The sequence below is a fragment of the Chaetura pelagica genome, unplaced genomic scaffold (genome assembly GCF_000747805.2).
Source record: "Chaetura pelagica isolate M959 unplaced genomic scaffold, ChaPel_1.0 scaffold11, whole genome shotgun sequence".
Lineage (NCBI taxonomy): Eukaryota > Metazoa > Chordata > Aves > Apodiformes > Apodidae > Chaetura > Chaetura pelagica.
In genome coordinates this window covers 901,470-917,669 of record NW_009952694.1, presented here as the reverse complement: position 1 = coordinate 917,669, position 16,200 = coordinate 901,470, and the positions used below count along the sequence as shown (strand labels likewise).

The following is a 16,200-nucleotide window of genomic DNA, read 5'->3' as shown; positions in this document are numbered from 1 at the left end:
AAACATAGCAACACTTTCACATTTGGCCAAATATAAGTGTTAAGAAAGTTATAAAGTGATTTAGCCATAACATCATACACAAGAAATAAATGATACTGCAAATGCTTCTGATCACAAGTTCAACAAGAAAGTTCACCATGAAATGGAATGTAAATTATTCTAAAAATCAGTATTCAAAGGTTCATTAAATATTATGGCAAACAACTTGGTATTTGTAGAAAGTTTAAAATGCAATTCACATTACAAAGACTGGAGATACTTTATAGATAGAACTTTTAAATATGGACGTGACTGGCATTTATTTTTAAGCTTACTTCTATTAGAAATAGACTTGTTTCCTGTACAGGTGATGCTTTGCTTATACCATATACAGTAGAAAAATAAATTCTTTAGCAACCTAGAAATAGTTTATAAAACTCTTGACGTTTCATTTTCTCTGCTAAACATGCTGAGATTAAACTGACAACTATAAATAAAAGCTATATAGACAACAGGTAAAGTAGAACAAGTTAAGAATACTACAATTTACAGGACAGACTTTATTGTACTATTAATTCCTGTGTGCTTTGAAAAGGAATAGAGTTGACTTTTCTTTTTTGTTTATGTTTTCTTAGAAAAGATAATTACTTGCAAGAATATAACACAATATCAAGATAATTTCTAATATACATGTACTTCAAACAGCAGCCAGGTTTATGGTATCTTAGTAATCCATAATGAGAATCCAAGTCATAATTAGAAGTACAATACCTAGGACATAATTAGGAAAGGCAATTTTTATTTGGGGAGAATGGAGCAAATCAAACTCTTAAAAGCCTTAATTCTCAAAATCATCTATTTACTATAATACATACAAGACGATCTTAAATCTTGTTATAAGTGAAGATTACAACAGTGACCATCATAAAGCTTTTTTTTTTTTAAACTACACAAAACATTCTAGCAGCTGAATGAGCCAAAACTATTTTCTTCTCTGCAGACCAAAAAAGGTATATTTTGAGCATGAAAGAAAAAAAAGCTACTATGAAAAGTCTCACAGGTAGTGTTTATCTGTGGTTTCCCCTTTGCTACAATTTGTAACCTTCTAAATTTTTTACCACTAACAAAATATTTAACCAAAAGATTTGTTTAAATTAAGCAGCATTTTTTTACAGCAAAATTGGTACCAATGTAAAAGGAAAATAAATGAAAAAAAAAAGAGATAATTTAAAAATACAGTGGGGAAAAAAATATCAGTCATTTGAAATTTTAGTACAATATACCACAGGAAAAAAATATGAATACAAGTTTATGTGATTTTATATATACACTCCAAAGAGGTTAATTGTCAGTACCCAAAGTATTTATTGCTATGTATTAGCAATGCATTTTTGTATATCTTTAAAGGGTCACATAAAAATAGATTTAAAGAATAGACTAATTGAAGTCCTAGATTAAACATTGTTTGGTTTAGAGAATTTTACTACAACAAAATTCATGTTTATGTCTGAAAAGTTATATAACCTTATATGAAAATGTCATGAACTATTTTCTAAACACTACACGTATTCCCAAGTGGGAAAAATTAAAATATCTAAAATATATTAGATTAAGTTTACAAGACCATCAATGATCTTTTAAACATGCAGCTGTTTACAGAATTAACAGTTTTACAAAATGTTTAGTTCAGTAATGGAACATAAAGAAATAAGTAGGCAACATCAAAATTTTTGTACAATATTTGAAACTCACTTTTACAACAAGCATGTCCTTGGTATTGTGCTGTAAGAAATAATATGCAAATTCATCCACCCTTAGCAAACTGTCCACAGGTTTAGTTACAAATAAAGATGGATGGTGAGGAATTGTAAAATTCTCAACAGTGCATTTTGCATTCTTCCATAAACCATCCTAAGCATACCATTATGTAAGTAGCCAGGAGATTACAAAATAAACTATAGCTGAGATTTAGTTGTTTACACAGAATGCTTGAATGTGGATAAAACTGCCAAAAATAGCATGTTAAATAACAAAAACAGCCATAAAGCAGGCTGTAAGCATTGAATGTTTCATAAATGTAATTTTTTAAATCATTAAATTTCTATAGAAAAATTTTATTCACAATATATTGTGACAAACTGTCACGGGAATGATATAGTGATTGCAATAAGGTATCATGCAGCAGCAGCTTTGTACTTTATAGCTATTTTTGCTTTTAAAAATTAAACCTCTCCAGTCATGCTTATCACATAGTTTTTATCTGCAATGTGTACAAATGAGGAGCACAGTACAGGATAAAACAAAAATATGTCCAATCAACTGGATGGGAATTTTCATAAATATGAAGTACATTACTGTATCCTGAAACATGCATGTCTACAGCTTGTCTTTACTGTCCAGTGCCAGGCTGCCTGCAGTCATCTTCCATCTATATAATACCAAGAGGGTCTGCTGGTAATTGTGACTGTATCAGCTGAGGCTGCAGAGGTGGAGGTAACTGCAGAGGTACCATTGGTTCCACCATTTGCACGGCATTGGAAGGTGGTGGGTGACACGCTGCTGCATTGGGTGCTTCTACAATCTCTCCGTTGTAGAAGAAATATTGACACTGTTGAATGAAGGTCTCTATAACTGACTGGTGGATTTTGGTGGTAGAAAGGAACTCTCTGTTTTCAAAATCAGGTCTCATCAATGTAGGCCAGAAACAAATGGACAAGTTATCAGCAGTCATAAAGTTGGTTTTATATTGCTGACTAACCCTGAAATGAGAACGACATGCACAGAATTAATTAAAACCAGTATGTAATCAACCACTCTAACCGTAAGCATTACTATTAAACAATTTCAAGGTCTTTGTCCTTTCCTCCAGCTATACGTTTAACCAATCCTTCTTCGGTTTGTTAAGCAACTATGCAGAAAAACTTTTAGAAATGATGACTTCTCCACACTGGAACAGCTAACAAATATAAATCTGATTAGCTATTAATCGAGATAAATTCAACATTCCACCAACACATTGAAGGGACAATAATAAACAAACTTCAGCTACAGGATTTCAAAAAACTGAACTTTTGTCCATTATAACTTCTAGAAGAAAAATGACAGAAATAGCTTTTTACTGTAGGACAGTCAGATATTAACTAACATCTACGGCACTCAAAGAAAAAGGCATCACACTAGATCACATGTTAAAAAAACCCCACAACCCCCCAAAAATCAAGTGTTGATTAAAGCACAGCTCTGCAGGTTTTTTCATACTGACTAGCAACAAAATTTGGCAAAAGTGTGAGAAACATCATCAGTGGAAATTTCATTAATATCAGTATACCTTTTTTTTTTCTATTTTTCCATGTATAATATAAAGGTTTCCAACTGGGTTACTCTTCCTAGAAGTTCCCTGCTTTTACGCAAGGGCTGAAACAAGTTCTTCACTTATGAGCTAAACTCATTACTAAAATACTATTACAAGAAAAAAAACCCGCAAACCCGAAACTAGCAAACCATCCTCTTACCAAATTCAGCATTTACAATCAAATGCCTCCTCAGAAAAAGCACACCTGCTTTTCATGGTAGTAGGCTAGAAAGAGCCAAGTTATTTTGTTTCTTAAAAATACTCTGCATTCTAAAGTAACACTGTAATTTTATCTAGAAATAATTAGTGAGAGATACATGAAAAATTGTGTGTTAATAAATCTGACAAACACCTAAGATATTAATTCAGTTGGGAACATCCAATTACTCTTTTACAATAGACAGCACAAAGGTAACAACTACAGTTGTCCTGCAGAAACAGAGGGAAAATAAAACTTCAGCAACTTGTCAGCTGCAATTTTTACAATTAACAAGAGCAGACTGCAAGAATTCCTGACAGCTGGCTGTAGTCCATAGATTCAAAAGCTGTGAAAACCATAGTAAACACTAGAATCAATGCTATAAGAAAATATTTTCACTTATTTACAATGCATGTATAGGGGTAACTAAAAAGGGTAGACTTCCATTTTGACATGTGCATTACTTATTCCTAATAGTGTGAGGGTACACAAATATTGCCTCTCAATCTGTTTTGAATAAGTTTGGTCCAAAGGATATTTGGATACTACTTCTGAGTGACAATACTATTCATAATCTCTTTCCTAAAATAATTAAATTTAAACTTAAGGAATAAAGAACTTGAAAATATAAACAACATTTTTCTTAGCATTTTTATTACAGATTTTTCCTCCTATACAGAATTCTTCTGTGTATAAATTCCTTCTAAACTCTAATCTAGAAATAGAACAATGAGTGGGACTTAGTGAGAATTAAATAAAATTTAAGACATTGTGATGGGACAATGAATCAGTTTTGAATCAGAACTGCCTGTACTTGTTCCTTAGAATTCGTACAATAAAAAACAACAAAAGAGATTTCAAACTCTACAGTGTATTTCATTAGAGAAAAAAACTACAAGATATATTATAAAATCAAGGAAAAAAAGCCAAACAACTTGGTATGTAATAAAACAGATAATCTATTTTGCAGACTGCTTTTTTCCTGTCATTTTTGCTCTGAATTTAAAAATCTTTCAAGGGGCTTCTTCAGTTGCATAGGCCAAACATATACTCTCCAACATCCTTAAGAACCTCTATGTCTTCTGACACATGTTTTTTCTTTCCTTGTCATGAGTTCACTGCTTGCTGTCTCTCTCATATTGTTTCTTAAATCTAATGTGATCTAGTTGTAAACTGCTGCTGCAGTGGGCAACAGGTTAAGTTTCATTCTTCCCCTCTTCCTTCTCCCTCTCCACTTAGTTTCTGGCATAAGACCACAGGGTGGCCTTGCAGGGGTCTGAGATCAGCTAGTGTATTATACAGAAAATCAGATTTCCGCTATTTCTGATTTCCTTTAGAACATGCTGCAGCTCTGTAATAATTAGATTGAAGAAATAAAGAACTGGGAACCTATGGCTAGAAGTGAGGAAAGGAGAAGAACAATGTACCTCTTTCCCAGTTGCACCTCGCAACTAGACTAAACACAACAACCTCCCACCTTTATTCTCTCCTGTGTTTAAACTTGACCTCTCTCCTTTCTAAGGTTAGACAAAAGACAACCAATCTGCATGCCCTGTCCTATCAATCTTTCCCAAACTACTTCAGAATCTTTTCAGAAGTGTTTAGCAAATGTCTACTCAACTCCTTTCATGTTCACTCAAAATGAAAAGCAAAAAGTCTGTTTCTCTTAATCCTGCCACCTTCTTCCACTGCAAACTCTGCAGGAACTTCAGGCTGTAAAACCTGCTTCATGATCAGACTTTATAAGCTGTACCACCTATGTTTTGCCAAAATTCAGATGCCTATTATGCCATATGAAACCTTAAGTATAAAGAACAAACATAAAACCCAACAAATATGAAAAAAGCCAACGTCAACCCAACACTCTCCTGTCTCAACTCCATCTTTAAAACTCACTTCTGCTTACAGTTAATCAACCACAAATAGATAACTAGTATGCTCTGAAAAGTGCTTGCCACACTAAAGAAAAATTCACCTCACTGTTTTTATTGTATTCTCATGGTCACTGGCCTCTCATATTTCAGCAGCACACTAATTTGGATAATTATAATTTTTTTAAATAACCAAGTCTGTGCTTATGGACATACCAAAATAGAATCAATCACCAAACTCTGTTAACCATACAACAATACCACATTTCTTACTGTAATGACATATGATGTAAAAACACAGCTTTTAAAACATCAGTTTGTGATGAGAACTCTCCCATCACGCATAAGAGTGGTTTACTTCATTTAACTATTAAATTCATTTCACAAACAATATTTTCATTTTAATTATATGCTAGCAATAATTTGCCTCAAATGAATCCTGTAAAAATAAACATAGAATGTTATTAATTTAGTTACCAGTTCCCTTTAGGATGCTGTATCCACCTATATCTACATATATGTATAAATATATATATGCAATTGCTTATGCTCAGTCAGTTTTCTTGTAGAATGGAACACAACTGCCTGACACTGCAAAACTTCAAATAATTACAACCTTTCTTACCTAAGAAAAGATTATTTTGTTACTAGCAACCCACAATGTAAATCAGTCATCATTAAAGAGTGAACTGGAGAGCAGAGGCCAGTGTACATCTCTTACATTATCCAGTAAGTTCCACAATTAAAGGATTTCATTGTCTGTAGATAAACATGCATTAGAACACATGCAGGATTTTTTATAATTCTATTTAACTCTTCTACTTGCAATCCAGGTACTTGACACTGTCCATTCAGCTGTGCTGGAGAAACAGGTGACCAGCTGAAGACTTCTGACCATTTGGAAATTGCCACTCTTCTATGAAAACTTCTATCAGGTCCATTAAGAACTACTAAAACAATTCAAATTACTAATAACTGTGTCAAGTGTGAGATTTTTGTTTTACTTCAGACACAAAAGCACATCTTGCAATTCTGAAATACACAAATGCATGGAATAATTATATCTATTTATATGATTTTAGCTATTTTGGGGGTGAATTTGTATTTGGCAAGACTACAATAGAAAAACTAATCCATTTCCCTGCAAAGGAAAATGGATAACTTTATAAATCTCTAGCAAGTCTTAATGTGATGGAGAGAAACATAGAAGTAGATGCTTAAATTCAGAAGTTTCTCTCAGATTCAGTGGAGAGAGCAGACTCCTTCCAAACTGCAATAGCAACCACCTGCACCTCTGCTGACTAAATAGGGAAGTTAAAGGTCTAATTTCTGCCCCCATATTACACAACCAGTTAGATCCTTACTAATATCAGCAACAACACACACAGTAGTTGGTGGCTGACATTGACCAAGATTCATCTGGCACTGAGGAAGTTGGCTCTTTTGCCATGTCTTCTAGCCTACCTGGTGCTACCAGTCTCTAAGGGTGACTAGCTGCCATCCATATTTACAGAATCAGAATCACAGAATCACAGAATGTTAGGGGCTGGAAGGCATCTCTGGAGATCATCTAGTCCAACCCCACTGAGAGAGAAGAACCACCACAGAATCTAGGGCAGGTCACTCAGAAAGGCATCCAGACAGGTCCTGAAAGTCTCCAGAGAAGGAGACTCCACAACTTCTCTGGGCAGCCTGTTCCAGTGCTCTGTCACCCTCACAGTAACAAAGTTCTTCTGCATGTTAAGGTGGAACTTCCTGTGCTCTAGCTTGCACCCATTGCCCCACGTCCTGTCACAGAGCATGACTGAAAAGAGACTAGCCCCTACTTCTAGACGCTCGCCCTTCAGATATTTATAGACATTAAAAAGATCCCCTCTCAGTCTTTTCTTCTCTAGACTAAGCAGCCCCAGGTCTCTCAGCCTTTCCTCATAAGACAGGTGTTCCAGTCCCTCAACCATCCTCATAGCCTGCAATTGGACTCTCCCAAGTAAATCCTTCTCCCTCTTGAACTGGGAAGCCCAGAACTAGACAACACTCCAGGTGGGGTCTCACCAGGGCAGAGTAGAGGGGGAGGAGAACCTCCCTCAATCTGCTGAATACACTCTTCTCAACTCACACCAGGATACCATTGGTCTTCTTGGCCACAGGGGCACATTGCTGCCCCATGGATAACTTGTTGTCCACCAGGACTCCAAGGTCCTTCTCCACAAAGCTGTTTTCTAGCAGATCACCTCCTAACCTGTACTGGTGCATGTTGTTATTCCTTCCCAGGTGCAGGACTCCACACTTATTCTTGTTGAACCTCATTAGGTTCTGCCTTGCCCAACTCTCCAGTCTGTCCAGGTCTCATTGAATGGCTGCACGACTTTCCTGTGAATCAGCCAATCCTCCCAGTTTCATATCATCAGCAAACTTGCTGAGGATACACTCTGTCCCCTCACCTAGGTCTCGACCCAGCACTGATCGCTGGGGACTCCACTAGTTACTGGTCTCAAACTGGACTCTGCACCATTGATTACCACCCCTTGGGCTCTGTTGTTTACCCAGTTCTTAATCCATCTCACTGTCCACTCTTCTACCCCACACTTTCTGAGCTTGCTCACAAGGATGTTATGGGAGACAGTGTCAAAAGCCTTGCTAAAGGTCAAGGTAGACAACATCCACTGGTCTCCCTGCACCTACCCATTCAGTCACAACATCGTAGAAAGCTACCATGTTAGTCAAGCATGATTTCCCCTTGGTAAATCCATGCTATCTACTCCTGATAACCTTCTTCTCTTCCATGTGCTTAGAGATGACCTCCAGAATGAGCTGCTCCATAATTCTTCCAGGGATGGAGGTGAGGTTGACTGTAGTTTCCTGGATCATCTTTCTTGCTCTCTTTGAAGACCAGAGTGACACTGGCTTTCCTCCAGTCCTCAGGCACCTCTCCTCGCAGGCTCTGGGCTCTACAGCACAGCAGACACATGGATGTACTGAAGTGTGCCCAATGAAGGGACACATAGCGTCCCTTGTGCTCTAGATCCCTCACTAGCTTTATTGTCCTTCCTTGGATACTTCAGAGGAAGTCTTATCATTGTTTTTTAATATCCAATAGGAGGATGTAAAGAAGATGGGTTGAGATGCATCACTACCCATGCAGGGGTGTTGGAACTAAATGTCTTTAAGGTCCCAGCCAACCCAAACCATTCTACAATTCTATGACTCTTCTGAGTGGTGTCCAGTGACAGGACAAAAAGCAATAGACACAAAAACCCACAGGAAATTCCATCTGAGTATAAGAAAACACTTTTTTTTACTTAAGGGTGGCCAAGCACTAGCACAGCTTGTACAGAGAGATTGTGGACTCTCCTGCCTTGGAGACACTGAACACCCAACTGGACATCATCCTGGGCAACCTGTTCTAGTTGACTCCACCAAAGCAATGGGGTTGGTCTAAACAATCTTCAAAGGTTCCTTACAACCTCAACAATTCTGTTACTATGTCTAAAAATGCAGGAAAAAATATAACAAGGTTATCTTTAAGTGACAGATTACTGGATTTAAAAAAAAGTTATTTTAGCTTTGACACAATGTTTATTCTATCTTTCAATAATGCAGGTAACAATGCCATTTAGGGGATTTCAGAGTAATCCCATTTTAGCTGAAAACAGAACATGAGTAAGCTGACCCTGTTTTTTATGACTGAATATTGTACGGTTGTGCACATAAAGGGGTAGAGTATGAGGCAGTATACATCTACTCATATCAGATAATTTTTGTAAATAGGTAAATAATTTTTAAAGAGAACAACATTAAATTTCCATGCAAGAGGCAAGATTTAGGAAGCAAGTATAACCAATTTACCACTACTTACAGTTTTGTTCTATATTTTACTTATTCACCAAGGTTTTGGGGTGCTACATTTTAGATTCTGATTGAAGCTAGCCCTGCCTTAAGGGGTAGAGAGAGAGGGTCAGGGGGTGATTTTATGCCAAATGACTGTCAAGTTCTTTATAACCTGTAATAGTTCATAATTTTAATAACTACTTCCTGGGGAAAGGAAAAATAGCAGAAAAAAAAGAAAGACGACAAAAAAAAACCAAAACCAAAAACAAAAAAAAACAAACCTGTAACTGCAGTGCATAGTTACTTTCAAGCTTCTTCATTGTGTACACACTCTTACAAATTTATAGTAGTGATGCCAGCTACTTATATGTCAAGAAAGTCTGAGAATAGAATGTACAAAACTTTTCCAATCAACGTCTAACTTCTAAGACTTATTTTTCCCATTTATGCTAACAGATGAACAATGCAACATTAAATTTTCAATTCTGGTGGTCAATTCACTGTTTCTAACACAATCTTTTGTGAAACTGTTACAACAACAACAGAAAAATTTAGTAAAAAAAATACTAAACCTGTTTAGATGAGTTATGATATATTTGAAGACATCATAATTCACTGGATGGAATTTCTTCACAATTTCCTTTAACTCATGTAGCCGTTCTGTCTTATCCGTGATTTCTATAGAAATAAGTGACATTTTCTGACACATCTCAAAAGACATACTGAACAAAGTGTTGCTAAGTTTTTTTCCTGACATAATGGTACAGATAAGATAACCACTGAGAAACACCAAGTGAGAAAACATTTGATGAAATTCCTATCTACACACAATGTATTACATAGAATAACTTTTTTAATACAGAGGTAACTATCTAAAAACCAAAAATATTTTATTGTAATTTAAGCAGAATTATTTATCTGTGTTTAACAGAAAAGAATCACTTCATCACCTCATTGTTGGTTTGTAAAATGACAACTAATATTGTGACAGGGTGAATTTGTGTTGGATTTTCCTGTGCTTGCAAACATTATGACATAGATATAAAATTTATTCAAACTGAAGTTTCCTAAAGATTTGGGGGAGGAAGACATTCACATGAATTTAGAATATCTTAAATTTCTCAGTTATAAAAACAATAAAGAAATTATGAACGAGCCTTGTACAGCTGTTTTGAATTTACTGTTTAAAGGAGAACAGCAATTTTTCACAAGCCCAAGGGAAATTATTTATGCTTTAAAGAGGAAATAAGCAACATGTAAGAAAGGACTATGGAATAAAATAGCTTTAAAAAAAAACCCCAACCACCCATAACTAATATGCTGCTAAACTTGTGGAAAATACCACTGAAGTATTGTGGAACCATAAATTCTGCAGAATATACTTCTATGCCATGATTCATATCATAAAAAGGAATACAGGTTCACTTCTATTACCTGTCTGTATTCTAAAAAGAGATTTGATAAAGCAGTATTAATGACATTTTAAAACAATAATTGCACTTATATTCTTAACTATTGCATGTTTTGACTGAAATGTAAGTGATATGCTATTAAGAAAATAATGCAAACCTAACTGAATATATTAAACACACACTTTGTCTGAAAAATACAGCAGAAATAGCACAAATAATCATATACAGATATAGATCAAAAGTGAGAAATTTCTAATGGGTTTTACATTAATCAGGTCCAGGCCCAAGCCTTAGTTTTACAGTAGTATTTTCATGTTTTGAACAAAAAAGCATTAAAAATACTGTATTCCACAGTTATATCCTGCAAAAAGGCATAGCAGTCTTTTTTAAGTTTGCTGCCAACCCAAGAAAGATATTCTTTAAGAAAAGGGAACAATTTAGTTACATCATTCAGAAGTGTCTGAAAAATGTTTGTAAGGCAAACAAAATTAAGCATTTCATCTTTCAAGGAGATCAAAAAGAATCTAAAAAATAGCTAACACAGAATTAACAGAATATTCCACAGATGCATCTGACTTCTAAAGCCTACTTTGAATGTAAGATCTCATGAATTTAAGGGCTTTTTTCCCTTGTTAACAACTGCAATAGAGTTCCAAGAGTTTTCATCATACGCAGCACTAATACAGAATGGAAAAACAGCAGATTTCTCCAACTAAATATTCCAGGAAAAGAGGAAAAGATAATCCAGAACTTATTTAGAAAAAATAACGTATTACCTTTATTTCCTCATATAATTCTGTTAATTTCAAAGAATATTAAAAAATACATGTGCCTAAGCAATTTTAAAAATATTTAAGTGCAATTTCAATTTACAATGAAGTAAAAATTGCAATAAGGGCAATTAATGTAACAACATTAGATCAAGACAAGATTGTGTATTACTTACTTGATGTTTCTAACAAGTCTTGATGCAAAGAGTAAGGAATTAATGGATCTGGCAGATCTGCAAAAAAAGCTTTAAGAGCCCCAGCCACTGCATTTACTGTTACTCCCATAGACTCTAGACTGATATGATGATCTGTAAACCAAAATTAAACAGCAGTGTAAGTAAAAACTACAGCTATCATTCCCTCATAGTAACTTATGACAGCAAAAATTTATTGAAAACACTAGGAATGAAAACTATGTCTAACATTTGTTAAAAAATGCATGAAAAGGTGAACGTATGGGTAAGTTGCCATCACTTTGACCCACATGAAATCAAGCATAAGAAAATCTGGCAATCTGGCAAAGAAAGTTGTCCCAATTTCCAATGCTCATTTAAATGTTTTTCTATTTGCCATTGACTAGCTTCCAATTAATCAATTTTGCCTAGTAATATGTTTTAAATTCAGTTTCTCAAAATGTTTTTTAAAACTGGTACAGGTCATATCAATTCCCAAATAACAGATGCTTTGTTTTATAACTAGAGATTTTTTTAAAATAACATTAATAATGTAATAACAAAGTTGTGCTGCGTAATTTTTAAACCAAAGCTAGAAGTGGAATCACTGTAAGCCACAGAACTTTTAAGTATTTAAAAGCCGAAATTTTGAAAATGCTGTTTCCATTTCAAAAGTCCACTCCACCTGAACTCTGGAACATCCTTTAATAAGTTGACTGAAGAAAATCTAGCATTATATTCAGATGATCTGAAATAGCATAGCGAGGCACAAAAAACTAGTATGTTTATTTTCCTTTTATCTAGGAGGAATTTTACAATTTTTCACAAGTTCAACTTCATTATTAATATATCCAAGAACTTTAAAGAAGCTTTTGTTTTGAAATATCAACTGAGATAAAAGTGAGAAAACAGAAGGAAAAAAATAATTTTAACCCCTCTTTTAACACATAAAAGTGAACAACAAAATCTACCAATCACATTATAGTATACTCTAGCATGAGAAAGGGTGTCTTGGAAATTTATTATCAAGATTCAATTGTTAATCCATATTACTCAAGAAAGCTTTCAACAGATTAAGTATCCGTAAGTACTACTCTTGAGGAGATATGAGGAGGAAGTGAGTGCCTTAATGTCCAGGTCTGATGAACTACTAACACAGGAGCAGCTAACACTGCATTTAAATTATTTTGAACACTAGAATACCACCTAGAAAATATTTTAACAGCACTTAAAGGCAGCTGTGAAAAGATTCTGTTCCATCTTAGGTTTATTTACAGGTTCATTAGTAATAACCTGGACCATACCAATACAATCTACCCAAGCATTAAGTACTCAGTGCTATGGAAGTCAGTCAAAAGTGCAACCCACTTTATATTACACTACAATAAATCCATAGAGAATTCAAGTTCTGTTTTGGCTTTAAATAATAAAATCTGTCATTACCTTGATCAAACTGTTTCTGAATATTGTCTTGATCTGTTTTATTCCCACTAACGCGGTAGAGGCCTTCAGTACACAATCCTTAGAAGGGAAGAAAAAATAAATTCAAAACCAAGTTTATATACTATAGAGCCAAACAGAACCAGTCATAATTACTAATTCAGAATTTGAAATTAGGAATACAAATCTTAAAGTGCCTATAAAGTAACTTAATAACCATTATAGTGAAAAAGGACTACCAAAACACAAAACACCAGAGTCCACTATCTGATTCAATATGAACCAAAGGAAACCACACTGTAGGATAACAAGAATCTGACTGGAGGCATTTATGGAATAATTTGCGCAAAATTATTACCTTCCTGATCTCTGAAAGACTGTGGTTATTTGCATCTTTTTTTTAATAATCAAAAATCTCAATTTTGGGTGTTTGGTACCCATAGAATTTACGTCTTTAAAAACTGCCTTCACATTTTGTGCTTAACAACTTACTATAGCAAGCAGTAACACACCAATAAAATACTCTGCAGAAAAATCAAGCATTTGTAATTAATTCCTGTTTTTTTAAATTTCATGGTATAACACACTCCTGTATGAGAGAATTACTTAATCTTCTAACATATTTTCCTTTTTAACATTTCTATTTTATAAACTTTGCATCCATTTCTTCTCACTTATTTTCCAAGGTAAATTATCATGTCATTTACAAGCCTTTAAGCAGCTAGGGAAGGTGGGAACAGGAGAAAGGTGTCAGAAAGCCGAGGTTCTCCAGGCTTTTCGTTATTTATTTTACTATGCGTATGGAGACCTCATAATTACTGCAGCCAGTCAAGGTGAATAACATTAAAAAATACACCTTTATTACTCACAGACACACACATGCTTACTTCTTCATTCCAATGATTGTTTCCTAACAAATTGCTGTCTTTTCACCCACAGCTACTCACTCAATGAAAGCGTCCATCCTGCTAATCACACTATTACCCAATAACTTTTTTTTTGTTAATTTAGAACCCATTAAGGAATACAAGTTTATAGTTCCATAACTCTCCCAGTTACCTTTATGGGTGTAAATTATCTGTATGCTAGACTGTATGCTACGTAACAGTACACAGTTCTATTTAAAAATTCAGAAGTTTGAGAGCTTTAGGAAATCTCTGATCTTTACCATCATAACCCAGTAATTAAATGAGTTTTGGATTATCAGATAAATATGTATCTCCTCTGTTGCACCACAGTCAAAGAGTATGCCTTTTAAGTTACCAAGAAACACTAGGAATCCTGTTACAATGCTCAAAGTACAGAAAGCTCTGAGTGGTTTCAGTGATTCAATAGTTTCCACAGCTGGAAGGGGTTTCAAACCTGTCTTCAAAAGAATGCACCAAATGTGCTACACGCTATCACAAACTATCACTTTGCACTATCACGCTATCACTTTGCATTTCGCTTCCAGAAGCTGTAAATAAAGAAATGCAGAAAACCACATGGTAGATAAGAACAAACTAGGATGGAGATTCTCTTTGTTTAGTATGGGAGAATTCTCAGTTGGAGACCCTACAGCCCCAGGACACTCTGTGTATTATCAACTACTATTAAACTTCTTTCTGCAAAAACGATATTGAATGTGCTGTAATAGCATTTTCTGACAAGTCAGATCCAGTCACTGTTTAAAACTTGAATACTTGCATACTTGAACTGAGCTGCTCTCGAGACAGAGATGCTATATTGCAGCATCTGGGCTTTTTTGTTTTGTTTTGTTTTCCTATTTCATCACATAGTAGACAGTCTCTTTTGCTCAAATACAGCTCTAAGAAAAAAAAACAACAAAAAAAACAACAACTTCCAGAACTTTAGAAAATCTTCACGTTAAACAAGATGTCAATTTAGGCATCCTGAATTTAGGCATCTTCCAAAAATAGCTAAGTGCTGCTATTCTGGATTAAGCTAACTAAATCCCTCAAGGAAAACCTATTTTTCTTGCTTGTATATTCTAGAAAGTAACATTTCATTAAATGATTGGTCAACTGTTACTATAGTGTTTCTCTGAGGCACACAAGGAGACAAGTTTAATTTGTTTGTGTGCATACGCCCAGCTAGAAGTCTGAAAGAGTAGTTTTTAAGTAATGCTTTAAATCACTCTCGTTTTTTACTATCCAACCAGGTTTCTGCAATGCTTGTTACATCTAGATCTTCATCAAGTAGAAGACACTCTAGTTCATTATTTTCAGCTTTTACACTTGCATATCTAGAATTCATATCCATACTGAGATAGAGCATGCAGTATTTATGTTTTTTCTTTCACCTGCAAGCCCAGTGACTTTTTCAGAAAATCTTACTTATGTTCTTATCCTGCTTCCTTCTTTTTCCAGCTGCAAGTTTCAAGATATTCTTACTGGAGACAACGGCTGTTGTAATATATATCAAAATAATCTGGTTTATTTGTTGCTGTCCTGCTAGCTTTACTCTACCTTCAGGTTTAAAGAATTAGATCCTCCTTATTTCATGTCACAATAGTCCAAAATTTATTCAAGACAGAGTTCATTTCCTTTGTCTAGACTATTTCTCTTTCAAAGTACTTCCTAGTGCCTAATAGATTATCTTCTTGCATTTTCTTTTGTGCTTCCAGTTGTGATCAGGGTTCCACCGCATCTAACTGGAACTTCACATGTGGTTCAAAGCATTTCAAATAAAATGAGGAAGGTGGATCTGCACCTATATGAATACTTAGTTTGTAGAACACTTCCATTCTTAGTCACCAACACATTTCTTAACTATTGGTTCCTCCACAGAACAAACTAACTTCAGTACAAAGGCAGACCCAAGACTACCTGGTACAATATCCAGTTTCCACACCATTAAGTGGCATATTCTTAAGGAGAGAAGTGTGGAAGGAAAAACAAACAAACAAACCACAAAAAAAACCCAAAAACTACAAATCAAAACACCAGCAACTTTTTTGTGGTATATAATCCCAGCTTCCTGCAGATGAGGACTTACATAGACTTTTGCACAAGGTGTTGTTATAGCCACTTGAGAATTTATCCTCTTTGTACAAACTCCCTTAAGTCATTTACCTGTTGTCTTTATAACAATCCACAGCAAACACAATATTCTAATTCAGGAATGCACACTGGGCTTATGCTTAGTACCTGAAGTTTTAATGAAATCTTTTTTTT

At 34.8% G+C, this 16,200-nt stretch overlaps 1 protein-coding gene across 1 annotated transcript in view; it reads right to left on the bottom strand.

Annotated features, from left to right (window-relative positions):
* Positions 1 to 296: 296 nt before the first annotated feature.
* Positions 297 to 16,200, bottom strand: part of ARHGAP5 (Rho GTPase activating protein 5) — a 38,207-nt gene continuing 22,303 nt past the window's right edge. Inside the window, exons 3-6 of the mRNA XM_009993851.1 lie at positions 13,028 to 13,105; positions 11,588 to 11,719; positions 9,802 to 9,907; positions 297 to 2,738 (exon numbers count right to left, since the gene is read on the bottom strand). Of these exons, the coding sequence (XP_009992153.1) occupies positions 2,408 to 2,738; positions 9,802 to 9,907; positions 11,588 to 11,719; positions 13,028 to 13,105 (647 nt within the window). The 3' untranslated portion in view covers positions 297 to 2,407. The remainder of the gene's footprint in view (positions 2,739 to 9,801; positions 9,908 to 11,587; positions 11,720 to 13,027; positions 13,106 to 16,200) is intronic.